Raw genomic sequence first — 27,713 nt, forward strand, 5'->3', positions numbered from 1 at the left:
CTCCATTTTCCAGGACAAAGGACTGACAGCCTCCCACCGTGCTTGCGTGGTTGGATGTCTCTGAAGGACGTTTCAGGCTCACCTATGCTTCAGAGCAGCTGCTGGGTGGGATGAAGAAGGCTAAGAAAAAGAGGGCAGGTGGGAGGTGGTGGTAATGTTCGCCTTTATTAGGTAACAGATGCTCATGAGCCCTGGAACAGGGTTTTCAGACAGCAGATATTTTCCCCAGGGAACCTCCCCACCACCAGTTTCACCTTGTATCACAAAGCATCCCTACTCCAAACTCCACGTGGATAAATAGACTTTCTTCACATAATCCATAAAACAATTTTCTCCCACCCGCCAACAACAACAAAAAAAAGTTGCAGTATATACACACACATATAAAAAAAGTTGTAGGGACAGATGGGCAGCACATTTATGGACAGTGTAGAAAAAAAAACAGGGCAAAGAGCCCTTACCCTGGAGGGGAGAGAAGTACCAGCAGTGGTGGGACCCTCTGTGGATCGTGCCATGAGCTACCAGGGTTTCAGCCCAGCAGCCTCCCAACCCACCCGTACTCACTGCAGCCCAGCCCCAGGACTCGGTCCACCGTTAAGTGACAAAGTGAAGCCTCAGCATCTCTGTTTTCCCAAAGCCTCACTTCCCCTTTTAGTAAAACACAAAACTTCCCACACGCTACATGCAGATCAAGGGAAACACAAAATAACTCAGACATTGACCACAGGAAAGAGTTTCTGTATTTTAGGAAAAACCCATGACCAGGAAGTAAGTGCGAAAACCACTTAGGAAAAGTAGGAGGATGGCATCCACCCCCCCAAAAAATGAGATCACTGATAAACTAGGAAGCTTGGGATGGACAATCAAAACCCATCCAGACCCAAGAGCTGTTCTGCACACTTAGGATAGCTGCTCAAAGAAGTGGCTGCTGCCACCAGAACCAGAGCATCCCATACGCTGATCAAAGACACTCAAGCGCAGTCTCTCCCCCTCAAAGGATGAAGTCCCCTCCAACACACAGCATCACAGGCTGCTGGCCATTGGGGCTGGGGGTCCACCAGCTATTCCCCAAATAAAGTGGGGCAGGGAGGGAAGTGTCTTCTGGTCCCCACGCTTTTGTTTGCAGCATTAGCCCAAGGACACTGGGAATGGGCTTTGCTGGGAGACAGGTTTCTCCCATAGAAAGTAAGACAACAAGCCCCCATCTTTTTCCTCTCCTGTTGGGAGGAGCTCAAGCTCTCATGCTTCTCTGCAAAAACTGGATACATGTAGAAGCTTCTTGCAAAACAGCCCAAATTACTATTTTACAGGAGGAATGAAGCTGTATGGGTCTGACTGGGGCAGGATAGGGTTGGGCTGCTGCCCATATATAAGTACTTCTAGCTGCTGATACAGAGCACACGCTGGTCATGCACAGGGAGAAACTGCTGCCCATCCACCAAAGGCTGGTTTCCATCTCTGCACGTGTGAGATGGCAATTGCTTTGCACTTCTTCGGAGGGATGCAACAGGAAAGGCAGAGAGAAAGGGGGCAAACCGTTCCTTCCCTGTCCCTGACACACCTTCCCCTCTTGGAAAGTCACAGGCGATTCAACACCCACCAAGTCAAACTGTTCTGAAGAGCAATAGCAACAGAGCTGGGAGACTCATACCCTGAGCCAGTGCCTCCCAGTCCCTGCAGGAGCTGTTGGAGAAGGAGAAACACCTGAAGACAAGTTCTGGGACTGGGACTTGAGTAAAATAAAAAAACCCTGTCTCTAAAAATTGTTTCTGCATCAACGAAAAGGCACCAGAGAAGCATTCATCCTTCATGCAGCGTGCAGGGCACTGCACGTCCACCCCTGCTGCCACCCAGCACCAGGTGACCAGGGACTCCCTGGCCTCCTGCAAGGCTCTGCGTATTGCAGGCTGCCACAAATGCAGTCCCCTGCCAAAAACCCGAGGCAGCTCTGATCATAGGAAGGAGACAAATGAAGTGGAAAGGAAGTGAAATCTGCTGCATCGTTCCCTATGTTTTTGTAAAGCCACAAACACTCCTATAAAAAACCTGTATAAAAATGGTAGAGAAATTTGCCAGGCAGTACTGGCCCCAAGCGATACTCCCAGAGCACCTCTGTAAAAGTCAGGTGTAGGGGGCTTCAGTGAAAAAGCAGTTTCCTGACATGCACAGCTCACGGAAAGCTGGTGCCTTCCCCTGTCTCTCAGGAACAGCCCCAGGCCTCAGCAGCCCCCAGGACAAGCCTTGAGAAGATCCTCTGCCCTCCCCAGAGGTTGCCATCCGCAAAGGTGTTCGGGAAGGCAACAAGATGCCCCTGAGGACAGACACGGCATGTGTGACTTCTCTATGCCCTGGGCTTGCAGGCTTCACCCCTCAGCAGGGATGGGGGTTCCAGGTTGGGGCAGTGCTTCCCAACAGCAAAAACCACAACTAGACAAATTTCTGCTGCAGTGCCTGAGAACAAGTAAGGAGGATAATAAAGCTAAACCTGGGGCAAGTTTAAAAAAAAAAAAACCAAAAAAAAAAAAAACCACAAGAAAATAAAACCAAAACCCTCCCTCTCCCACCCCATCATGATCCCACCAGCACAACCCTAACCTAGCACTTTTTTTTTTTTTAAGCTCCGGAAGGGAAGTCCAGGCTGATGGTCCACCAGGCTGTCTTCACACAAGGTGGCCCCACACGGGCGTTAGGAGGCGGCGATGGCCGTGCCCCCACTCAGCTTGACAATCATCTGCTGGCAGTCGTTGCAGGAGCGCTTGTCTCCCACCTTCTCCAGGGTGCGGGCGGCCTCAGCCAGCAGAACAGCTCGCTGGCCCGGGGAGGAGAGGAAGGAGAGAGGCAGGTGGCGGCAGGCCAGCAGGATGGCTGTGGCTCGCTCTCTCTGCCCTGGCAGGGTGTCCAGTTCACCTGTGCACAAAGTGGGGGGAGAAAGCTCATGATAAAGGTACCATACCTGGGTAATGAAACCCCACCACGCAAGCCCTCGACTAGCACAGGCATCTTTGGCTGGCAACCCCAGTGGTGCCAGGAGTGGGGGGTAGCCTGCGGACCCTCAGGCAGCTCTTTTATGCCAGCAGAGAACAGTCTGGAGTCAGACAGGGATTAGCAATGCTGTCTTCTACAGAGACCATCCATTTCACTTCACTTCCTAGGGCTCATCCGAACACCGGCACACACATTTGCCCATTTCCTTAAACCTCCAAGCAATTTTACAACCAGCACAATGTCCCTTTGCTCCCTCCTTTAGGATTCCTGGCTTCTGCCTTTGCACTGACCACCCCAAACTCCAGCCTGCCAAGTTTCGTGCATGTGTGGCTGCACGAAGGCCGATGTTTTCCAGTTTGTTTGCCAACACCTCCAGCCCAGGGCTGGCAGCTCACGTTAGCCACCTTGTAGAAAGCATGGCAGAAGCATCACCATGAGCCATAGGCTGACAGGAGCTGGCTATCCAGAGCCTCAGACATAGGGAAGATGCCATAATGCTGCAGCTATGCCCCCTGAGAGCGCTCCCGCTCCCAGACCCACAGGTCACTGTCCGGGCCCCATGGCTGACCTTGCTTGCTGCTCTGGGGTGTGCGTCGCCTCAAGCTGTGCTCCAGCAGCTGGTGGGTACGTGTCGGACTGGCACCTGCCATCAGGCGCACGGTGGCCTCATGGAGGAAGACCTGGAAGGGACGGCAGAACAGGGAGTGAGAGGCAGGGTGGCATGGGGGTGATGCTGTGGCTGAACTCACGTCATCCCTCAGCCATCACATTTCAAGAGCAGAGCACCAACACCTTGATGGCAAGAGAGACCCACTTCCCACTCCTCCCTGATCTTCCCACCTGTCTCTGGGAAATTTGCAGGTCAGGGCAACCATGAAGAGGGGAAAAAAAGCTTCACACATAACTGTGAGTGGCCCAGAAAGGGACAGAACAAGAGCAGGGAACATGGTGGAAAATTGGGAAGCCTCCTTCCACACTCCCTGGACGGACTGACCCAGTCTGAAGCCACAGTATTTGCTTGGCATGATGGCTTCATAGGTAGAAACAAAGGCAGACATCTCTCCACATGCACCAGACTCCCTCATCACCCGTCAAGAACAAGTTTGGAGGCTGCCGGTGGCAGACTATCTTGCCCCAAGTGCCCAACCCACTCAACCCACACACTCTCTAAATTTCCATGGGCTGCAGCTCCCCCATCACCCCCCCCACCCCCACGAAGGGGTATAGCTCTGCTGGAGGTGGAGGGCAGGGAAGGCAAGCTGTCACCTTGCGATAGGCAGGCCTGAAGCCATGGGCCAGCTTACGCAGGCTGCCCAGGTCGCGCTGGAAGCCCGTCAGCTCCGGAGCTGAGGCGTGGTAGGTCTCACCCAGGACCTGGCTGGCGTTCACCTGCTTCTGCCACAGGCTGGTGCGGAGAGAGAGCAGCAAGTCACAGGCCAGCAGCTGGATCATCTGCAAGAGCCAGGGGGCCCGGGCACACATGCTAATTAACACAACCCATCAGGCGAGTCGCAGGATATTTGCTACACATATGCCAACACGGCACATGGGAGGGCGGCTGTGGCACCTCCTGCCCACCCAGGGGCGCTCCCCAGCCCTCTCAGCCCAGCTGCCCAACCATGATCAGCCTGGAGAAGAGAAAGCTCCGGGGAGACATTATTGCAGCTTTTCAGTACTTAGAAGGGGCCTATAAGAAAGATGGGGACAGACTTCTAGCAGGGCCTGTTACAATAGGACAGAGGGGTAATGGTTTTAAACTAAGGAGGGGAGACTCAGGTTGGACATGAGGAAGAATTTTTTACAATGAGGATGGTGAAACACTGGCACAAGTTGCCCACAGAGGTGGTAGATGCCCCATCCCTGGAGACATTCAAGGCCAGGCTGGATGGGGCTCTGAGCAACCTGATCTAGTCGAAGATGTCCCTGCTCATGGCAGGGGGGCTGGACTACGTTACTTTTGAAGATCTTTTCCAACCCAAACTACTCTATGATTTTATGATTCTATGATGCACCAAACAGAGCAGGACTTAGCCTTTTGCCCAAGCAGTATCTCTGGGGCCTAGCACTGAGAGGTCCAGCCTATGGAACAAGCCCTGGGCTGTGCCTGAGGAGCAGCTTTCCCCTCCAGGACAGCCAACATCCTCAAAAGGCTGACCCCAACCCCAGCCCAGATAAGAAATGCAAAGGGGATATTGCACCAGCAATGCCCTGGTCTCCTGCAAAGGCTTTCCTATCCAAACAGCAGAACTACCTAGCAACAGCAAAGACAGCCTTCCTACTTGCAAAGAAAATAAAACAAGCAGCCTTGACACAGCCCACAGCAGCTGCCCAAATGCCTTTTCCCCATCTGCTGCTGCCCTCTAGCATTGCTCGCTGTCCTGGTTGCTCTTAGGGGACTCTACCTGTGCTGCTGAAGCAGAGAGTGCCTCTGTACTGCACTGCAGGAACATTGCACAGTTACTGCCACAACATGCAATGCAACTACAATGCACTACAGCTGCCACCCAGGAGTGACATAAGGGACCAGAATTGTTGTCCCATATGCCACGCAGCAAAGGTCCAGCTTTAGGTAATCCTGGGAAGGAGAGAAACAAGCCCCACACAAACTCGGGAACAGCACGACACAGTCTCACTTTTTTGGTAGAGGGTTTGAACACTTGTGAGTGCTGCCTTGAAACAGAGTAGACTTAATGAGGTCCTGTTTTACAGATGTCAGTAGCTTCAGCTGGAGGATGGAGATGGATGCTTTCCGTGGGCCAAATTCAAAGTGGTCAAAGCACCAGGGTGACAAGTACTGGCAGGAGAGGAGTGGTAACTCAGCTGAGACCATCCTCAGGGAAATGATGCTGTACTTGCAATGCTGCTCCTCCATACAGCAGGGGCAGAAAGGTGTCAATGCCCTTTGGAAGGAAAGGGAGTTTCCCCTTTACTCCCATTGGACACAGGATGGATGGAGAATGCAGATACAATGGGGAAGTGATACATCTGCAGCAAGCCCAGCCTGACAACCAATACAAACCACAGGGCTTATGGCTCTTACATTGTTGAGGACAGTGCTGGAGACGCTGCTGTTCATGTTGAGGCTGTTCCATAGGTGACTGCTGGCCCTTTCGCAGTGACCCAGGGAGCTCTGCTGTCCATCTGCCTTCCCAGACAGCGAGGCATGCATGGCTTTACACAGGTAGAAGGTGGCTTTCACCAGGGCATTCCTGAAAGAGAAAGAGAGCACTGATTTCAAGCAGTACTACAACACACTGCCACAGGGCAGCCCCAAGAGCTGAGTTCAGGCAGCAACCAGCATCAGCTTTCACCCTCCCATCTTCAAGAGTAGAGATATCATCATTTATTGGAGAGAAAAAGATGGAAATTGTTCCTCACCTACACAGACTGCATAGAGAAACAGAAGGAAACTGGCTAAGAAGCATTAATGCAAAATAACCATGATGGTGACAGCAGCCTTTCCATCAGTGTCTGAGTTCTGCTTGATTTTGGAAGGTGGTGGGCTGTGTAGTTAGAAGAAAGCCGAAAGACATCCCTAAAGAAGCATCAAAAGGAGAGTGGCCAGCAGGTCGAGGGAGGCAACTCTGCCCCTCTGCTCTGCTCGGGTGAGACCCCACCTGCAGTCCCACGTCCAGCTCTGGAGCTCTCAGCACAGGAAAGACATGGACCTGTTGGAGAGAGGCCAGACAAGGCCACAGAAATGATCAGAGGACTGGAACAGCTCTGCTGTGAGGACAGGCTGAGAGAGCTGGGGTTGTTCAGCCTGGAGATGAGAAGGTTCTAGAAAAACTTTATTGTGGCCTTTCAGTACTTAAAAGGGCCTGTAAGAAAGATGGGGACAGACTTTTTAGCAGGGCCTGTTAAGACAGGACAGAGGGGTTATGGTTTTAAACTAAAGGAGGAAAGATTCAGGCTGGACACGAGGAAGAAATTTTTACAATGAGGGTGGTGAAACACTGGCACAGGTTGCCCAGAGAGGTGGTAGATGCCCTGTCCCTGGAGACATTCCAGGCCAGGCTGGACGGGGCTCTGAGCAACTTGATCTAGTTGAAGATGTCCCTGCTGATTGCAGGGGGTTGGACTAGATGACCTCTGAAGGCCCCTTCCAACCCAAACCATTCTATGATTATAAGCAATTCTGACACTTCCCATCCCTAATATCAGCCTGCAAGCTTTAATCTACACATTGACAGCTGAGTACAACATGTTATTGCATCCCAGAGCACAAGAGGTGTGTGACTACAGAGCACGGGACAGGGGTTTGGGGAAGAGCCACCCTCGTTTAGAAGGAGCGGGGTTTTGGAAGCCATAGGAGGCCTACGCACTCTGACATCTCCAGGGATTTCGGCATACGCTCCACTTCGGTGAAATGTGACCTCACAGCTGCATCGTCTCCTCTGAGCCACCCGATTGTCATGGCCACCGCTGCTGACCACCATCTACACACCACATCGGGGCCTGGGAAACAAAAATCAGAAGCTGTAGCCCAGGAGAGGACACCCGCCTCCTTCCCACTGGGAGAAGTGTGCAGGTGTCTTGTGCCTTTGCCAGTGCCTTTTGCCAAGACGGACACTAATGAGCCCAAAATGATCCCATGGGAATGCAGCCATCCAAGTAAATGCTGAAATGTGCCACAGGAACGCAAACAGGCACTTGCAAACAGCCTATATCTGACTACAAGCAAGTGGTTTGTATCCTGAGTTTCTATCTTGTCAACAAGAAATTATCCAATCTGCTTGTCTAGAAATCTGTTTACTTTCTTCCCAAAAATGATCACCACTCACCACCCCAAAGTAACAATACCACTCATGTACACCATATTACCTTGGCACTAACCACCATCAAGCCAGTAAACCAGGTTCCCTATAAAACTTCCTTCATTATTCAACATCCCCCACCCCGAACTTCCCAAAGCCTACCTAGGGCCAAAGGACACAGGCTCTGCTACTCCAACCTGCTTTTAAATTCCATGACAATACTGCCCAAATACAGACTTCTCTTTACACCAAAAAAAAAAATCCCTTGAAAAACAAAAATTTAGTTTCCCTTCTACGTTTGCTCCATAAGTTTCAGGTACAACACGGTTAGTCTATGTTCAAAGCTCCAGCAGCATCCCAGTGAACTGCCAGGTGCTGTCTGTACCAACACCAAGCAAGATGAACACTCCAGCAGCTTGCTGCCAGCCAAGTCCAGATGAGCACACGGCTCATAGGGAGCCTACAGTCTTCATTGTCCCACTAAATATACACCAAAGGACCAAACCAAGCACCTCCCAATAGATGCCCAGAGCTTGCCTACAGCAGAGGCTGCAGGTCTCTGGAGACTGCAGAATATACATGACAGCTGCTGTGAAAGTGAGGTCACCTTGTATTGGGTCCAATAGATAATTAAGTGGAAAAAAAAACTTCCTGTACCTCAACTGCAATACTGCTATACTTGCTTGTACGCTACACCCTTCCTCTTGCTGTGCATTGCCAGGAGCAAGCTCTCACGTGAGGGCACAAGGTTCAGCCTGGGATGTGCCCAGCAATACAAATAGCAGCAGTCCCACCCGGAAACCCAGCATTCCAACACACAGATGAATTTACGAGCCTTCCCAACCACCCTCTTCCAGCCTGAGCCGCTGTACCACACTGTGGTGTGCTGATGCTCAGCAACTAAGTCTCACTGCAATGGCTGCGCTTCTCCTTGCCTGGAATGTGAGAGGTGGAATATATAACAGTGGTAGTTCCTGTAGACCGTAGAGCTTCAGTTCTGCTGGACTCACCCACAGAAGACTTGAGCACAGAATTGCTGGCAAAGGGCGGGGCTCCGCTTCCCATCGAGTCCAAGAAAGAGTTGAGCAGTTTCAGGTACTCCATAGCACCAGAGAACTCGCTGAAACAAGAAGCAAGGCAGACCTTTGTTATGCTGTCAAACAGGACGTACCAAAGCCCAAAGGCGTTTCTCATCAGTCACAAGGCATTTTTAAACAATGTTGACCCATCAAACCAGCAGAAAGTTCAATCTCTACAGGTTAGACAACACTTTTGGACTGAAGAAACATGTAAGGAGACCAGTGCAGAACTAGGGTCAACACCGCGAGTCTCACCTCAACCAGAGATGCTGGACATGACGTACGTTACAAGCTGATTACAGGCTCCTTTTTGATCACTGCCACCAAAATAGGCCAAACTACATTTCTGCAAGTGACTATTTGCATATATGCAAATACGTATGAATGTAAGTGACAACATGTTCATAGCGTTGGTCAGAGAAAGCAGCACATGTGGCAATGATCTAATTTCCTGGGACGTGTTAGAGATGAAGATTTTGAGCTCCCCCCACAGATGGACACAAAAAGGCTTGCTGTGTTACTAAAGGCGGCCTCTCCCCTGAGACAGGACTCCCACAAGTGTATTGACAATCCACCTCACTCACACAAGTCCTGCTATCTTCTCTCACAATCAACACCAGCACCCAATCACAAGCATTGGTAATTGTACAAGCAATTAGACCAGACCGCTGCTCATTTTCTGCAATGATGATGGAAAAGATAATTGGAAAAAAAAAAAAAAAAGCTAGATGTGCAATATTTTCCCCACAGAGGTAAGGAAACCGGGCTATCTTCCCATTTGAGGCTTTACCCACACCTTCTGGAGACAGGATCCTAAACAGAGCTTCCCCTATATTTACATAGCATTTGTCTGGCACCAGAAAATCTGGATACAAGCTAGAAACAGTGCAGAATTGCTGGCTTCCCGCCGAGTCCAGGAAAGAGCTGGATGTGGTTCGGTACAAGGAGCTGCTCTGATTGCCACCTATCAGCCCCTTTTCATTCGGTTACAGAGCTTGCAGAGGCCAAGGACAATTTTGGCCAACATCACCTCTCCTGCTCTTGCCATGCGTCAGTTTGATTTTTCAGTGCTGATAAGCGTGATGCTTTGTTGAGTTAGGAGAACACCTTCACGCACAACATCATGAGCGGGTGGGCTCACTCTCTGACATGCCAGACCTTCATGCTCTTAGAGCCCTGGACATATTATTCTGGTCTGCAGAAGCAGCAAGTGCACACTAATTTTAGTGTTCCTGAACATTAAGCTTCATCAGAAAAAACACCATCCAACCAGTTGAGGAAACAACCAGCACTACACCGGCAGACACCAAAAACCTTCTCCACACCTGGGTTCACCTTGGACTTCAGAGGGTTTTATATGAAGAGGCAGAGCTCACCCTTCTAATAAGCTGTGGTGGCCATCCTTACATTCTCATTTCAAATCTTAACAAGGACAAACCACTCAGTTTGCCCCAGAGCGCTCAGTCAACAGTGACAAGCTTGATGTCAGAGCCCGCAGCTGCGGTGAGCAGTCCCCAGAGCAGCAACACAAACTCACCACGGCTCCTCCTCCTCTTGTCCTGTTACGTCTTTCCTAGCCTGAGGCTTCACAAGTGAATCCACTGCTCGTTCCAGCAGGTTCTCACAAAATGCCTGATGAACTTGTGCAATAGGATCCGCTAGAGAGAAAGAAAACCAACCAAACCATTTCACAAAAAACCAAAACAACCAAAACCCAACACCACCACCACAACAAAAAACCAACCAACCACCCCCCACACACCACAAAGAATCAAAATGTAAGTGCAAGAGAGGAAAAGAAGAATCAAAATGTAGGAGCAAGAGGAAGAGCAGTAGAGGGAAACTCTTGAGAAATCAATGTGAAGTTTTCTAAAGACTCAGTTCTCAGGGCTCTTTTAATTCTTTAATCCATTTATAAAGCTTCAGCCCTTGGTCAAACATCTCTTTGGTACTTCAGACATTCAGCAAAACAGCAATGATGCTGCTCTGCGGAGGATGAACCTTGGTCTCCCCCCTAAGTCACCCCCAGACATTCAGAGCCACATCCAGGTTGTGTTCCAGCATATAAAGACACAAGTGGGATGACAATACAGTATAAACAGGGAAGAGAGCCAGGTCCTGCAAGCTGAGGAGACATGTCTCAACTCCTCTTGCCCACCCACGAAGACTACAAGCTGGGTGGACATAGAAGAGACACACGCTTTGGTCCCAGAGGTGGAGAGCCTGCCAGGCACTCAGGACACACGCAGCTCTCACCAGGGTTCCTCTGGGTGCAGTACAGGCTCTCCTTCGCAGCAGACCTCACCGTCCAGCTTCGCTCCACAAAAAACTTCTGCCCCAGGGGGTGGCACAGCCAACGCAACGAGTCAGGAATGGCACTGCGCTCCGAGCTGCACAGGCTTTGGGCCTGGCTTAGAAAGTAGCTCTGGGAAAGGAGAAGCTGAGGTTGGGAACAATACCCACGAAACAGCACACACCACCAAGGACAAAGGCCATATCACAATTACAGCTTGTATCATAATTGCGGGCTGGATTGTAATTGTGGTGCTTGCAGATGACCCGAGCTACGGCAATGTCAGCTTGCAGACCTTCCTAGAGCTCTGCTTGGAGGTGGGATAGAGAAGGAGACAACAACTCACCGCTAAGAAGCCAAGCTTGCCTCCGCAGCGGGTTTTCAAACCAACCGCAGCCGTCAGGTGGATTTCTGCCATGGTGCTGGGTGGGATCTTTTCTTCTGCACACTCAGCCAGATTCACAGCGCACAAGGCCATGTGCAAGCCTGAGTAAGCCGAGCTGGAAGGAAGTTTACCTGCACCAGGAGGGAAAGGAAGTCTTAGCTTTTAATGCTGCAGTACCAGCTACTAAATACTACTGTGATTTGCAGGGCTACTGCCCTAAAGAGACAATGAGAGCCTGATGACACAAGACGTTTACAAATAGTAGTTTGTATTCAGGCAACAGAACAACTATAACTAAGTCTTCCCTCTACAGATAACAAGGTTGCTATCCACAGCTCTGCTTCTGCAAGAAACCCCTGTATAATTAAACCAGTTAGGATAAAAATCAGCAAACTTTGCCTTGCTACATTCATCACTATCTTAAAATTGAACTACATTGCAGTGCACACCTGTACCTACACAGATAATATTAAGGACAAGTACTTATCCCTGTTGGCAAAGAATCATGGAATAGTTTGGGTTGGAAGGGACCTTCAAAGGCCATCTAGTCCAACCCCCTGCAATAAGCAGGGACATCTTCAACTAGACCAGGTTGCTCAGAGCCCCATCCAGCCTGGCCTTGAATGTCTCCAGGGATGGGGCATCTACCACCTCTCTGGGCAACCTGCGCCAGTGTTTCACCACCCTCATTGTAAAAAATTTCTTCCTCACTTCTATCCTGAATCTCCCTTCCTTTAGTTTAAAACCATGACCCCTTGTCCTATTGTAACAGGCCCTGCTAAAAAAAAATCTGTCTTATAGGCCCCTTTTAAGTACTGAAAGGCCACAATAAGGTCTTCCCAGAGACTTCTGTTCTCCAGGCTGAACTGGAGGCATGGCTGCAGTTTGCACAGAATAAGGCAGAAGGAAGTTTAGCTTGGAATTCTGATGCGCTCAGAGCCTATTAACATTGCAAATGAGTTTGCCAAGGCAACGGCAAAAACAACTGTTCACAAGGAACATTCAAGTACTTCCTTAGCACATGTGCACACGCCCAGGTTTTCAAAGCCTATCAACACCAACTGGCAATCTGCACTCTACACAGCTTCAGAAATTCAAGTTCTTCCGGCAATTAACCCCAGCCTTGGCTTCCACATCACGTACCCAAGTGACAGGGATGAAACAAGCCCTTAACAGCAACAAAAAGTGACTGGACTCAACCAGCTGCTGCTTGGGAGAGACTCTCACCCACCTCTGTGGACTCAGAAACACGTAACTCAAAACACAGCTGTTGCTTCGGCTGTTCTTACAGAGGTCTTTTATGGCATTTACCTGTCATGTTTTAGTGAGCAGCTCCCAAAATCTGTCAGGATATTATCCAACAGCAGCTCTCTCAGAGGAGAGAGGGCTTACTGCTCTCCCTGTACCCCCCAGGACCAGTTCTGAGCCTCCTCATTTGGCAAAGCGAGGAGGACAGCAGATCTGCCACCTCCGTTCCTACCTGTTATGTGGAGCTGATGGAGCTTATGATACGCCAGAGCTGCATCCCGGGCACTGGTCTTGGCCTCGTCCTCGGAGCCGGCGGTGGCCTCCCTTGCCCGCCACTGATGAGACGTCCTCTTCAGCAGCCACCGCACCAGCGCCAGCTTCTGCAGGCTGTAGCGGATCACGTTCCAGGACAGGCTGCAGGCCAGGTCCAGGCGGGAAGCCGGCAGCGCTCGGCCAAGAACCGACAGGCAAGTCTGCAGGTTCGACGCAGCTGCAGCAAAATCCCCCTGCAAATAACAGAACAAAAGGTTCAATGGCAAAAAGCACCATCACAGAGACACTTGGGGAGCAAAACAAACTGATGTGCAAGCTAAGACAAAAACTTTAGCTGAGGGAAGTCAGCCTAGTGCTGTTAAACATGAAAGTGATTTAAAGCATCTTCAAATCTGTCCCTACACATATCTTTCCACACATGGCTCTGGTCCTGCACTGCCTGCGAGATGCATCAGCACTAGGTGAAAGGAGCTTTCTGCCTTCTCAAACAACATGCAAGTCCTCATATCAAAACCCAAAAGTTGCCTCAACAATGGAGATGACTTCCAAGAGGCTGGAGGACAACAGACAGACAGACACAGCAAAGGCCAGATTATAGAGAAAAAACAAGACCTTGCTGCCAAAGATTGCTATGAGATGCAGCAGCAAGAGACAAGGACAGAAGTGAGGAGCCTCCGCCAATGATGACGTCCATGCAGCACTAATTTAGGCTGAGGGAGGATGGCAATGAGCTCAAGGCAACCCAGCACCAGCTTCTCTGAAGTCAGGCTGGATAATCCACTCGAGGAACACCACGCACTTGTAAGTGCTGAACCACCACCCTGCGGGGCCACATTCACCCACAGCCCCTCCTAGAAGATGCGTTTGATGCAAAATGTCAAGTCGACTTTACCCGTGCCAAATCCAGGTCTGCTTGCTTGCGATGCCTCCAGAAGGCGACTGATGACCTCGAGTGCAGCCGCGTCACCGGCTCTCCATGCACAAGGAGCTTAACGAACACGCTCAGGACAATCACTCCGTTCACCAGCCACAGGATCAGCGTGGGCATCATCCAGCCGAACCAACCACCCACATCTGCAGGGGACATCCCAAAGGGAAAGCTAAGTGTTAATCTGGGCACTGAAAGCCCAGCAACAGGATGAGCACAGACCCAGAAGGATGTTTTGCTACGCTTGTCACATGTGGTATCAACTTCTGGAAAGATGGCATTTAATCAGGAAACACCTGTATCAACAGTTTTTCATTCAAACTCCAAGCCACAACATTCCTAACTAAATAAAAATAGTTATTTTTACAAGACTGATTTATTAAAAAAAAGTGAGTTGGCACTTAGAAAAAATCAGAATATGAGGTATTCTAGGAAAACTATCAGATACACTCACAGCTAGTGAATACCTTCAGTGTCATTTTCCGGTCTTAATTAAGTTCACAAAGCAACACTGAGGAAGCATATTCATCAGTCAGGAAAATGACAGCATGCCTACAGAATCCCCTGCCCTCCCCTAAGCTGCCGAACTCTAAACTAGGAACATTATTTAATAAGTGTACTGAACAAACCAGTTGCAAGACACTATAGCAAGTGTTTCTGAAGTAATTCTTTACCTATTAATTTGTTAATAAGTTACAAAAATCAGTCTGTTACGTTAAAAACAAATAAAAAGTGGACACACCTCAAAGATCAATGAGGACAGGAAGATACCTTAACTCTGAGATACTTTTCAAGGGTCTGTCCTGAGAGCCCAGGCCACTGGTCTACAAGTGAGTGCCCCTCACCTCACCATGCCGAGCAAAGGCTGGTTTGGCTCTAGAAGAATGCTGGATATGAATGTAAAGGGGAACTGTGTCCAAGTGCTCTTAGCTGGCTCTCCTCCCACACCCAGGCCTGCAGTTACCATCCCTCCACAACCATTCAACAAAGGTTGCGCAACTCCCTGAACACACAAAACCATCCTACTGAATCAGGACTACCTCGTGACCTGCAGCTGTCACAGCTGGAGATGGTCTTTAGGGAGACCACGTAAGCCTGGCCACATTCTGTGGTCCAAACTACTGTAGTTCATTACCTGACTCGATGGTCAGCACGTTCCTGCCAGAGCCGTGGTGCACCAGGCTGTCAGACTCTGAGGTTCCTCGGGCATCCAGGAGGGACGTCAGAGGATTGAAGGAAAGGCAAAGGAATGTGAGAGCACAGAGGAGTATTCGAGAGCGATCCACCATACCAAGGGCCACAGGAGAAGAATCAGGTTCATCTTTAACCTTCAAAGGAATAGGAGTGGAGAGAAGGAGGAAGAAAACTGCTTACCGTTCTGTAGAACCAAAAAAGCTTATGCCAGGGGAGGGGTAGGGAAGAAGGAGAAACACAACATGTTTCAAAATTTGCTGTTAAGATCAAGATCAGCAAGAACACCAGTGAAGCTTTCCCTAGCTTAGTCAGATAAGGATGAAGTATGTGAGTGCCTTCATCCTTCCTCTGCTTCCAGTCATCTCAGTTATCATTAACTGGATCCCTGTTTAGGCTAGGATTAACCTTTGCTGCCCTAACTCTTTCGATAATTTCTCAGGAGATGCTTCTGTGATATCCACAAAACAAAGCTGACAGCTGAAGACAGCTAACAGCTTTCCGTTACTGTGGTAATTTATGGTTTCATTAACCACAGCTGACATCATCATTCATCTCCAAGTTCTCCTGCTTTATTCACTGGACATATATCTCCCTGGAAAGCCATGGGTTCTCTGGGTCATGAACACACACTGTACATTCACAGAGACTCTCCAGTGGCTGAACACCAAGTACAGCTCTTTTAGCAACTCAGGTATGGCTCAGCTAATACAGCTCAGGAAGTAGTGTCGATCATTTAAGAATAGATAAAAGCCATTCCTCATGTTTACAAAGAATCTCTGACCCCTACAGATCTGCTTGCCAGATGTCCACTGGTTCCACTCTTGAGAATTAGGAGAACTTAAATTCTGGCCCTTATGTACCCCTGAAGTAGATGCCTTGAATTTGACAAGTGAAGTCACAAATACCTTCGCATCATCAAGGAGAGGGCTTCCTGGCTCTGAATCAATGGAATAGGGAGAGAAGCCAGCTTGGGATCCCGAGTCAGAGGCTGGAGGAGACATCAGCAGCACGTTCTGGTTGAAGTCATCTATCTTCAGATCCACATCGTTGTCAACCAGGCTGCTTAGGTCAATGCCTTTCAACAGCTCTGCAAGAGTGAGAGTGTGTTACGTACACGTTTCACAATCCTGCGTCCTGCCAGTGTTGCTCAGGTTGGCTCTGTCACCTGGAGGAACACCAGCCACTATCGATGCCACGTGCACATTATCCACCTCTGTCAGGGATAAGTAACTTCACGAGGCATCCTATGTTCCTGCTGACCACCTTCCCCCGCCACACAGCCTCCACAACTTACTGTTTTTTTGGTTAGCCAGCTTCAGAACCATGTTCTCCTGTCTCAGCTTATGGTTGGCCTGCTGTAGGTATTTAATGTAATCAATGGCTTTTCTCAGGACTCCAGACTTGTGCATCTGCAAGGAATTAAGAGGTACAAAGCCATTAATATGAAGAGCGTTAAAGGGTCACTCCTGCTTGTGGGGGTACCACAACCCTTTGTATCACATGGCAATAGAAAGAAAAGGGTGTAAAGGACCCCTCATCAGCTGCAAAGAAACCAACAGCAGGGCACACTCTGAGCAAGGCATCCAACTTTGAAAGGCACACAAGGACTGCAGTTTCTCAGGGATCTTATAAAAATAGTGTAATCGAAACAGACTAACATCCAAATTACAACAGAGTTCATATCTAGGTTTCAGCCAGAAACAGTCCTTGGAAAGTACCATGGTTTTGAAATGAAGTGGCTTTCTTCTGGGACGGAACAAGCTGCCATCTGTTAACCGTTCTTCACTGTTTAATTCTGAGATCAGTGGTTCTTTCCTTGCCTCACTCCCTTGGCCATCCCCATGAAAATACTTGCTTCCAGAAGCAGCAGACAAGTTTAGCTTCAAGCACAAGTCCAAAGTACTGTGAAGCCACTACACATTACCAATATTTTAAAAATATAAGCTTCCAATTCCACCCAGCAACAGGAGGTGACTTCACTAGTGCACACATTTGTACGGAGACCATGCAAGGTATCAAAAAGTCACGCTCTGGCAACATGAGGTTAAGTGAACAGGACAATCCTGAATACATGGTACAAAACAGCTCCTAATATTTGAGCAAGCAGGAGTTTTCACAACTCAGTATCTAAAGGAAACAAACTGGAAAGCTCTGTAAACCCTCATCCCTACTGCAGTCACATGGGAAAGGAAATTTAAATTAAAAAAGCTCTGGTTTGGCTGAGTTATCAAAACATCCACTTGGATATTCTACCTAGAAAGCCTATTTAAGTTAGGCCTGGCATAAGAACAAATGTGTAAAGTATAGCTTATTTTCAAGAAATAGTACCACTAGCATAGTAAAATAAACATTTTACAGATGACCCTTCCTGAATACAATTATCAAGTTTTCCATTGCACAAGTGTTTCTCACCAGTCTTATCCCAACATATGTGCACTAACAGTCACCTGTACCCAACTGCTTCATTTGGTAGAGTAACAAGCATCTTAAGACAAAGAATTTGCGACACCAGATTTGCTCTTATTCCATATCTTTACCTTCGCATCTGTCCCCATGACAAGGTCCTTCAGCTCAATGATCTTGTCATTTATGGATGACCGGTAGCGCTTTTCAATGATGTTGTGAGTTGTTCTCCTCTCTCCTTCTTTAGGTGGTTCTGGTTGCTTGACACCCCCAGGAACTTGTTTGATAGGCACCTTTTCTTGTCCCACCATCACCGGCATTGTGGTCAAAATGGTCCCATTGCTCCCAACGAGGGTCTACAAAGACCACGCGTAACAAGCGTCATGAGCAATCAGCCAACTTAGATAAAGTTTATGATGGTAAAAGAAACATGAGTACATAAAAGAAGAATCAGGAAAAGCTTGTACAGGTCAGAAAAGCAGAGGTATGCCAATCTCCTTCCATCTTCCCTAGCTGGCACAAGCATTGGCACAGCAGCACAGGAAAAAAAATCTGCCACTCTGCCTCTCAGACTGGCCAGCACGAAGTAAAAACATCTCTTTTTCTCCAAGAGCATGAAAAACTCTTCTATCAATACCATGCCCTGGTCATCCACTAAGCAGAGAAAGGGACCAAGGCTCCTCCTTGCTCCTACCATCCTTACACCCCAAGTGTCTAAAATTCACTTTTCCCGTGGATGAATAAAGTCATCAAGTCAGCAACTGGCAATGCTACTTCCAAACCGGTAACAGCAATGTTAGAATGGACCTGACTACGGAAAAACAAACCTTGGCTTGAGCAATGCAGTTGATTTGAACTCAAACAGAAAAAAAAACAGATCCGTAAGCTATAAAATTGCCTTAAGATGAAGAACTAAGGCAATGAGTGATACACACTGGCATGAAAAGCTCAGACTCGGACATCTAGATGCGAGACAAACTATTTACATCAAAATAAAGCAGTATGTGCTCTGCAATAAAAGATGATGAATCCTATCAGAATAGTTGCACAGAGGGGCTTCTAGGACAGTTGGAGTAAAGAAAGTTTAGACCACTTAACCCAGCAAAACAAGATTGAGAAGGGTACATGTGTTCTCTGAAGTACACCAAGGGTCAGGGAAGGGGTTATGGAAAGGAAGAGGTATCTCTGTCAAAAGACAGACTAACACAACTGAAAGTAAAGTAGCCATGAGCAACTTCAGAAACAATTCTGATTCTGAAACAGTCTTCTAATTAGGATATTAGAAATTAATTGAGTTTTCTTTCAAGCTGAAACTTGACAAATAAGTGAATTTAAGTCCTACATCTTTCCTTGGTGAATTTCAACCAAATTTATATGTGTTCAAAATGCTTTACAGATTGCGTCTCAAACAGACATGATCACATAAGCCTCACCTCTGTGTGAAAATGTCACCTTAAAGCAAGCAGTTTAATTGAGAATTTTAGTCTGGCTACTGACAAGTATATAAGAAGTCTACCATACTATGCGAAAGAAGTCAAAAGTTAAGTCCAGACTTGCAAGTTTATCTCCCCCAGTAAATATTTGAAGAGATATCTGCTCAGAATGCAGAAGATCGTAATAAATGTGCCTTTGGGGGCACAAGTTTCTCGGAGTTGATAAGAAATGGAGGCCATGAAACACAGCTGCCATCTCGAATGATTATGCTGAATCCTCACTACAAATGCCATCTGAAAAGTAGCTTAATTAGTTTTCACATTCAACATACTGCTGTTAGACATTACTGAGGGAGGGAAGTTCTACAGGTATTCTGAGTTAGCTTTCACCTTCAAGTATCTTCCAGGGGTTAAAAACTGGATGCAATTTTTAGGTCATATTCCTCTCCTTGTAACACCAGAAAAAGGTAAACAGAAACATGCCCTTGGTCTTTGCTTACTGGCCATGGGAGGCTGCCAAAAAAGTACAATCTGTGTGTTTAGCCTTGGCAGAACCAGAGTATTACTCACTCTGGACATGTCTAGAGCAGCCCCCCAAACCCCTCCTGTTTGCACTGCTGCAGAATACTGAAGCCCAAATCTCTTCCTTGCATTAAGAGCAAAGGATGTCAGCGAGGAGAGGGAAGGGAGAAGAAGGTCCATCCGGTACCTGCAGAGCCGTGGTCTGGATGGGCGCAGTGAGCGCTGTCAGCGCTGGGTTCTGAACCGCTGCCACGACGGGATTCCCGTCCGCTTTCAGGGTTGTCAGGACAAGGGAGTCCGTCTTTATGATCTGAGGTTGGACCAGAACCTGGGTTGAAAGAGAGTCAGAGGTGAAGGGGAGAGCAAGCACGTATTTCTCTGCTCATCTCAGTAGCCAGAGGTAAGCAAAGGCAAAAGCTGCAACTTCACATCTCAGCAGACAGCAAAAGAGTAGGGTCCAGCATCACCGGGCCCAGCAGGGCCAGCATCAGCTTTCCACTTGTGCCCAGCATCACCAGGATGGTTTTTGTTGGCCCCTGAAGCAACCTCTGACCATGAGACAATGTGAACAGCACTGGAGGGAGAGAGGCAGAAGAACTACCAGGACATTGGTTTTCAAATCAAGCACTAGAAGTAAACAAGTATGTATGAACACAAAAGAGCTGATGGTAAAGCTCCCTTCCCCTCTCCAATTACACCTATAATTAGCTGCCTACATTAACTGTTTGAGTACTCAGAGTACTCAGAGAGCCTGCTTGGGCAGATACCTGTAGAAGCTTTCCCCACTCCAGTTTCACTGACACGATCTGTACCATGGATATCATGCAGATCAAAACCAAGTGTAGTTATATTGCCATAATAAATACCTCGTGGACTCTCAAATACAGAGAACACCAGAGATAGCAGAGTACAACTGAAACTCTGTCATATTGAGAGTCTCCTAGCCATAAATTATTGTACCTAATGCAAAGAGACACAAGACTTTTCCAGTCTTTGGCATGTTTAAAAAAAAAAACCCACCACATGATGCTGTAGCAGCAGCAGAACTGGAAGAAAACGATCCAGTATCAGTTGGCCCTTACAAGACATGACAGAGGTGGTAGACTTGCAAAGAAGTAGGTAAAAGTCAAAGAAAGCTTGTTCAAGTAAGGTTTCCAAACCAGTTTGGCAGCACCAGGTTACAAAAATATTTTAGACTAAGTTTAGTTATGCAGGTGTTTTCACAAAAACTGTTTCCAAATGTCACCCACCAAGTCACATCACGGCTCACAACAGGGACTTTCACGTGTGACTGCCATGAAGTAAAACGCTTCTGGAACACAGGCTGGCTAGAAATACCTCTTGCACATAAAAATGTTGGAACAAAAGCAGGACTGCCAATGCTACAAGCTTTGCCACCTTTCCTCTGGCAAGTCAGGAGACCAGACCCACACAAGTAACTTCTGCTGCTGCTGGATCCCTGTATCACTCCCCATTTTTACTTACTGGAACCTGCTGGACCTGTGGTGCAGCAACTGTCTGGACCGTGGCCGGTGTTAAGGTTTGGATGGTGCCATTGGCCGCCTGCGTGAGCACTCGCTGGGCCGGCACCGTCTGCACCTGCTGCTGGATGGTAACCGGCTGGACCTGGGAGGACGTCACCAGGCTCTGGACTTGAGGTTGGAGAACTGAAAAGGAGAAGAGATGTCAGGAATAAGTCCAGAAAAACAGGTCTCCATTCTGGAGCCTGCTAATGCTCCTAACTTCTTCCCAGAACTTCTCAGTAGGTAGCGTTCATCTAACACATCCCACACACGTTGGGAAGCTTCTAGCTCCTTTGGTGCCTCCTGCAAGAGGACACTGTACCTAGAACAGCAGCTTTCCAGGAGGCACAGAGAATCAGCCAAGAGAAAATAAAGTCAAACACCTTTGGTCTGATAGCACAGAACTCATTACTTCAGCGACATTTAACATGGTACATCATAGACTCACTTTGGTTGGCAGAGACCTTTAAGATCAGCAAGTCCAACCATAATCTAACTCCAGCACTAAACCACGTCCCTAAAAACCTCATCTACATGTCTTTTAAACACCTCCAGGGATGACAACTCAACCACTTATCTGGGCAGCCTGTTCTAATGCCTGACAACCCTTTCTGTGAAGAAATTTTCCCTAATATCCAACCTAAACCTTACCTGGCACAACTTGAGGCCATTTCCTCTCGTTCTATCACTTGCTACTTGGGAGAAGAGACCAACACCCTCCATGGTACAACCTCCTTTCAGGTAGTTGTAGACAACAATAAGGTCTCCCCTCAGTCTCCTTTTCTACAGGCTAAACAACCCCAGTTCCCTCAGCTGCTCCTCATAGGACTTGTTCTCATCCAACCAGCACTTGCCCACTTCTGCTGATCTGGGTGGACCCCAGGATCATACTTAACATGTAAAGAATCAATACTGACTGAAGAGGATCAAGACAGCTGGCACTCACAAAGGAAGATGTGGTCATTGTTAAATAGGCCTACAACTGTCTCTGCTCAATGCAAGTACTGCACTCGAGAGCTTGGTAGTTAAAATGTGCCTTCATTCTGGACCATCACATCAGACAGACTGAAGCTTTCTATGGCACCCATCAGTGGGAGGACAGGGTTGCCAACAATCACTTCTCAGATGTACTTTTATCAAGCCTCTCGAGCCATAGGATAGAAGGCCCTAAGAGAGGAGAGTGGCAAGAAGACCACTTTTGCAAGAGGTCACACAAAAAGACTTCAGATCTCATTTCTGATGGTTTCTCATGCTCCCCCAACTCCAAAGCCCCATCAGCAGGCAAGGAACAGCCCACAGGCAGCACCACAAAAAAAAGACCATCAGCCTGGTTGTGGCCGAGGGTGCTTTTGGAGTTGGAACACCAACACCATTTATTGCAAGTTCACCATACACACCCCTAGCCTGAACATCCCAAAATCACAAGTGCACCGTGCACACCCCTAGCCTGAGCACCCTGACTGCTACCTTGGAAACTCGTGGCCGCGTTTTGGTAGATCACCGGCTGCTGGATGATCCTGGTCTGCGGAGCAGAGCTGAAGGTGGTGGGTGCGATCATCACGGCCTGCTGCTGGAGCTGCGGCTGCAGCGGGGGCCGGGGCTGGAGGAGCGGGGCCGAGCGCGGCGGGGCCGGGGGGGTTGCCTGGGCAGCTTTGACGGGCAGGCTCTGGAGCTGGGGGGAGGCGGGGGGCAGCGGGAAGGGCTGGACCTGCACCTGGCTGTACCGCTGCCCCTGCGGCTCCAGGGTCCCGCTGCTGCTGCTGCCACTGCTGCTGCCACCCTGGAAGGTGCCACACAAGTGATCCGAAAACAGATCTGGGAAGTCGCCTGCTTGGTTACTGACGAACTGCAGCATCTCTGTGAAACAGAAGAAAACGTATTCAATGCTATTTTATTGCCCAAACACTGAGAGTGTTCATGCACAGAAGGGAGCTCTGGGGCCTTCAAAAGCTCCAGAGAACGTATCACACCCACCTAACATTTCCAGAGAGAAACCAAGAGGTGGCCAGCAGCAGGACACTGCTGCCGCTGCTCAGGGGGAAAGGCAGGACTCTCCTGCAGCACCTTCCCAGACCACAGGACCAAAGCACAGACTAGAATTTAAAGCTATCTTCAGTATATCTAAAAATATTAGAGTCTTGTTACATCACTGCTCCAGTCTAATCCATGCAGAAGGAAGAAATGAAGCACCTCTGCACTTCCAGCCCTAACTGTTCTTTCACCCAACTTCTAGGGTGCTTTCAAGCCCCATAAGTCTCCCTGCCCCACTGAGCATCTGGAAAATGAAGAAACGTGACAAGAATTCATCTTAACTTTTACTTTCAAGCATATCAGAAATTTAGGGGAAAAAAACACTAAAGTAAACACCACTTTATAGAACTGTAGCAGAAGAAGTACATGCACATGTTTAAACTACCATATATTGAGGGGTTTTTTGCCTATTGGTCCCCTGCCTGCAATCACTGCAGAGCAGTTTCTCCCCATCCCACCTTCTCCAGGATTTTATCAGCCCACATCAAGAGGCTCCTACCACAATGCCCTAGCTCTCTCCCACAGAGAGATCATTGTTCATAAGTGAAGCTTCCTCTTGCCTCCATCTAATCCAATTTAATCCAATTACGCACCTTAAGCTACCTGAGTGCTTCCCCGATCTGTGCGTGGGTGGTGGTGTGAGGAGTCAGACATCCTTTCCCCACCCCACAACCTGCCCATGCTGCACGGGCTCTTTCTCCGCTTTCTCAAAGTCCTATTCATTTTTATTTTTCCGCCAGTAGAAAAAAAAAAAAGGGAGGGGACCCACAAATATAATGAAGGGTTTATAACTAAATAATTAATTTGGGTTTAGAAAGCAGAAAATAGATTTCTGATTCATAGGAAAAAATATGGCAAAGGGCTCTTTACACCAGGAGCTTTCTCATCCGTAAACCCAAAGGATGTTGCTGCTGTGGTTTATGAAGGGGGTTCGAAGAAGTAAACTCTTCATAAAGTGTTTCCATGGAAATTGTCCCAGCAATAAGAGGGTCATTAATCTGCTTCTCCAACATGACACCCACTCATTATCCAATTAATTTGTCTGTCACTCCTGAGACAGAGCAAAGGGATCATCCTCCAGCCTTCTTGCTCCCTCAACAAATGTTTCACCATACTTCTGTATTTCTACGATATTACTCTTCTTCCTTTCTGACAGCAATCTCTCCACACCCTTGCACACATTTAAGCATTGACTATGACCATTGCTCTTAAGAACTGGAGCTTGTTGCATGGAGGGGATGTGTCCTCCTGACCTATTTATAACCCAACACTAAGTGGGGACACGCGCTTCCCCAAAACGGAGTGACAGCCGCCCTTGGGGACCAGCTGGACCAAACCTTTGTCTCTGCTTTTAACTAGACGAACATAGCATTTTTTTTTCTTAATGCAATGCCTCAGTAAACTTTCACAAAACATTATCAGAGCAAGGAGGGCTGTTTAAAGATTAACACTTCTGCATAACATGTAGATGGATATTAAGCAGCTTTTCACCCTCCAACTGACTATAGCTAAAACCTGCCCAAATAACTCCCAACATAATAAACTTGATAATCCCAACTATGTACTTCTCAAGCTCTTCATCTGATGGCACCACTATCTCACTATTAGACAGCACTACTGAAAGTAGAGAATAAACATAAATTGGACAATATTTGCTCTGGAAGAGCTAAATTTCAAGCATAGTATTTTAAGGAACGTTGTGTTCAACACAGCAGGTTTAATATCTTATTATAAAAACTACTCTTGCTTTCACAAGTTAAATCACATCTTTATCACAGACTAAATTCAAAAAGTCTAAAGATTAATTTTTTAAAAGTAGACTGACAGGTGATCAAACCCACTTCTTTCAAAGTGTTCAAGAGCCTTCCTAGCAACCAAACAAGGAAGATGAAAAGCAGGAGAAATTGCAACATCCAAAATCCAAATCCCTTCCTTTTAAAACACCTTTGACTACACACAGAGAGCAGAGTGAGTGTCTGCACTCGCTGTTAGGGAGCTCGGGAGCTTCTGGGGGACAGCTCTCAGTGACAAATCCATCACTGTCAGATCACCCACATCCTTCATGGCAAGGAGGTCTCGGTCCCTAACGCGGAGTGAGATGATACTGCAGAAAACTAGCCCAGCCCAAGGGTAAAAAATGTCAACAAGGTGTTATGAAACCGAGCCCACCCGCTGCTTCTATCAGTCCAGTGGGCAGACACCCGGCAGCAGGGCAAGGGCTTTGGCCACCTCTCCTGGGCGGTAGCTCAGAGCCAGGCTGCTCCCTCACCCTCCTGGAGACGAGGAAGGGTGGAGAACCCAACCCTGACAGAAACAACGCTGAGCCCAGACGCGTGTCATACCTGTGACCAAACGGAACCCTGCCCTCCGGTGTCACCCTCGCACCCACACTGGCTGAGGAGCTCATACCAGGACAGGAGGCAGAGCCAGACGCCTTGGGCTCAGCATCGGGACCCCTAACCCACCTCACAACCCCATCCCAGAGCACGACCCTGGTGAGCACCGACATCCCAGAGCAGTCAGCACATCGCTCAGACCAGTGTTGCTCCTCCTCTACCACAAAAATCAAAACCCACACAGCAAGAGGTGAGGGTCCCTCAGCCTGAATGGGAGAGGAACACCAAAACCCACCGACACAGAGACTTAAAAACCAAATCTAAACCTTTGCAGAATTTCAAACCCTGAGAAGAATCCATGTCGGAGCACAAAAAATAACAGGACTGTCACACACCTTCCCCCCAGGAAAATCCACCCCAGGAGCCAGGGAGGAAGGTGAAGCTCTTTTTCCCCAAGTTACTCATCGCTCTGAATCACACCTCCCTGGGCACAGAGCAGGTCAGAGCCAGCTCCGGGTTCATCAAAATTCACCTCCGTTTCCGTATAGATCCTAAGAATTCATTACATGGTGCTTAAACAAGAGCAAACAGCACCTTCGGTTTGCACTGGCAACTTTACAAGTGATAACTAAGCCACTACTTTCTTATAAATCATATTCTTCTTCTACAGATAATGAAGAAATAAAAAAAAAGGACATACATTTTGCCCCTAGCTATACTGCAAATCAATTGCAATTAGAAATTTAAAAGCACTAGTTTAATTTTATCTCCCAGCTGCTAAACAAGGATGCTTTAGGCATCACCACTCCAGCCTGAGCCAGGTCCCTGTCTCCAGCCTACAGCGCGGCTCATCAAGAAACTGTATTTTTTGTGGGTTTTCAGAGCTGTTTGTGAAACACGGCACAAGGTGTCACAAGCTGGCGCTTCCTTTTACTGCGCTTTGGTGGAAAATCTGGATTCGCTCAGGGTCTGAGCTTTGGCGTTGATGCGGTGAAGTTTTAGGACTGCACGGCAGGGCAGGGGGGAAAGGGAAATTTAAGCAGTTAAACGTGTTTTGGTGGGGGAGGGCAACAGCCCCCTCCCACGGGCACCAGTGGCGGCACAGCTCTAGCGATCATGTAGCACCGACTTTAAGCAACCCACAAGGAAAAACGAGGGGAAACCCTGGACAGCACCATTTACCCCCGTCTCTAAGGCAGGAAACAAGGTAATCACTTTCTCCCACCCTGCCCCGTGTCGGCAGCGACCACGCGTGGGAGGAAGGGGCGGCAGCTGCGTGGGCTCGGACCCCCACACAGCTTCTTGCGGTTACCGCCTCGCCGCCCCCCGGAGTGGGTCAGCCCCGTGAAAGTCGTTCGGAAGCGCAGCCCAGGCGGGGCTGGCCATGGTCTGCCCACGCCACGAGGGGAGACACGCGTGGCCGCTCGCCAGGCGAGCGCTGCCCGGCGGGACGCATCCCGCAACCCCCCGCACTCACCCACCCGGGACAGGGGGTTTCCCTGCTCACCCCCTGTACCACGTGGGAAGCCCACCCCACGCAGTGGGACCAAGCCGGTGCGGCCCCCACTCCTAGGGGGGAACACCCCACGCAGCGAGACCCCAGAACCATCCCACCCACGCACCCCACACGCCCCGGGCGGCACCAGCAGCCCCAGACCCGCGTGGGGATGCCATGAAAGCTCCCCCGACCCCGCGTGGGGAGCCCACGCGCGCCGCCTCCTCACCCCCTTTCCCCTCCCCTCCCTTCCCGCGACGCCCACCGTCGATGTCGCCCAGGGTGAGCTCGTCTCCCAGCTCGGTCAGCGTCTCCATGTTCTCCGCGCCCAGCTCGCCGCCCTCCATCCCGCAGGTCCCCGCCGCGCCAGGCGCCCGGCGCATGAACCGCCGCCGCCGCCCCGGGCGCTCAAGCGGAGGCAGCGGGCGAACGCCGCCGACCCCGCGCCATCTTGGGCCGCCCTCGGCCGGCCGGCCGGCGGCCCCGCCCCCCGCCTGCCCGCGAGCCGCGGCGGCGGCGCGCGCCCCCCGCGGTTTGTTGTCAATGAGACCAGGTCGCCCCCGGCCAATCGGCGTTCGCGGCGGCGCGTGGTGTGATGGCGCGTCAACGATCAGCAGCTCTCATTAGCATAGGCCGCCCCGCCCCGTACTGCCCCGCCCCTTATTAAAATATTCATGAGGGGCGGGGCGCGCCGGGGGCACCGCGCAGCGCTGGGCGCGGCGGACACGCGTGGGAGGGGGCGGAGCGCTGCCGGCTCGCCCTCTGCCCATAGTACACCCGGGAGGGGGCAGAGCTGGTGCCCCCGCGCCCCCAGCCCGGCTGAAGGGC

General features: G+C 49.3%; 1 protein-coding gene across 2 annotated transcripts; it reads right to left on the bottom strand.

Moving 5' to 3' along the window:
* Positions 1–146: 146 nt before the first annotated feature.
* On the bottom strand, positions 147–27,357 carry SREBF2 (sterol regulatory element binding transcription factor 2). Of its 2 annotated transcripts, none has more exons than XM_065850104.2 (19): positions 27,151–27,357; positions 22,488–22,880; positions 20,986–21,167; positions 19,688–19,828; positions 17,680–17,901; positions 16,437–16,551; positions 16,048–16,229; positions 15,084–15,276; positions 13,913–14,094; positions 12,980–13,253; positions 11,461–11,630; positions 11,078–11,246; positions 10,359–10,479; positions 8,753–8,862; positions 7,311–7,443; positions 6,026–6,194; positions 4,252–4,437; positions 3,554–3,665; positions 147–2,907 (listed from the first exon to the last, which is right to left on the bottom strand). In XM_065850104.2, the coding sequence occupies exons 1-19, from the start codon at positions 27,266–27,268 to the stop codon at positions 2,687–2,689; spliced, it is 3,393 nt and encodes a 1,130-aa protein (XP_065706176.1). In that variant the 5' UTR covers positions 27,269–27,357; the 3' UTR covers positions 147–2,686. The 2 variants fall into 2 exon arrangements, with proteins under 2 accessions (XP_065706176.1, XP_065706185.1); XM_065850113.2 differs by having other exon boundaries at positions 22,491–22,880; positions 27,151–27,356.
* Positions 27,358–27,713: the final 356 nt, after the last annotated feature.

Source organism: Patagioenas fasciata, chromosome 1 (genome assembly GCF_037038585.1).
Source record: "Patagioenas fasciata isolate bPatFas1 chromosome 1, bPatFas1.hap1, whole genome shotgun sequence".
In the NCBI taxonomy this organism is placed as follows: domain Eukaryota; kingdom Metazoa; phylum Chordata; class Aves; order Columbiformes; family Columbidae; genus Patagioenas; species Patagioenas fasciata.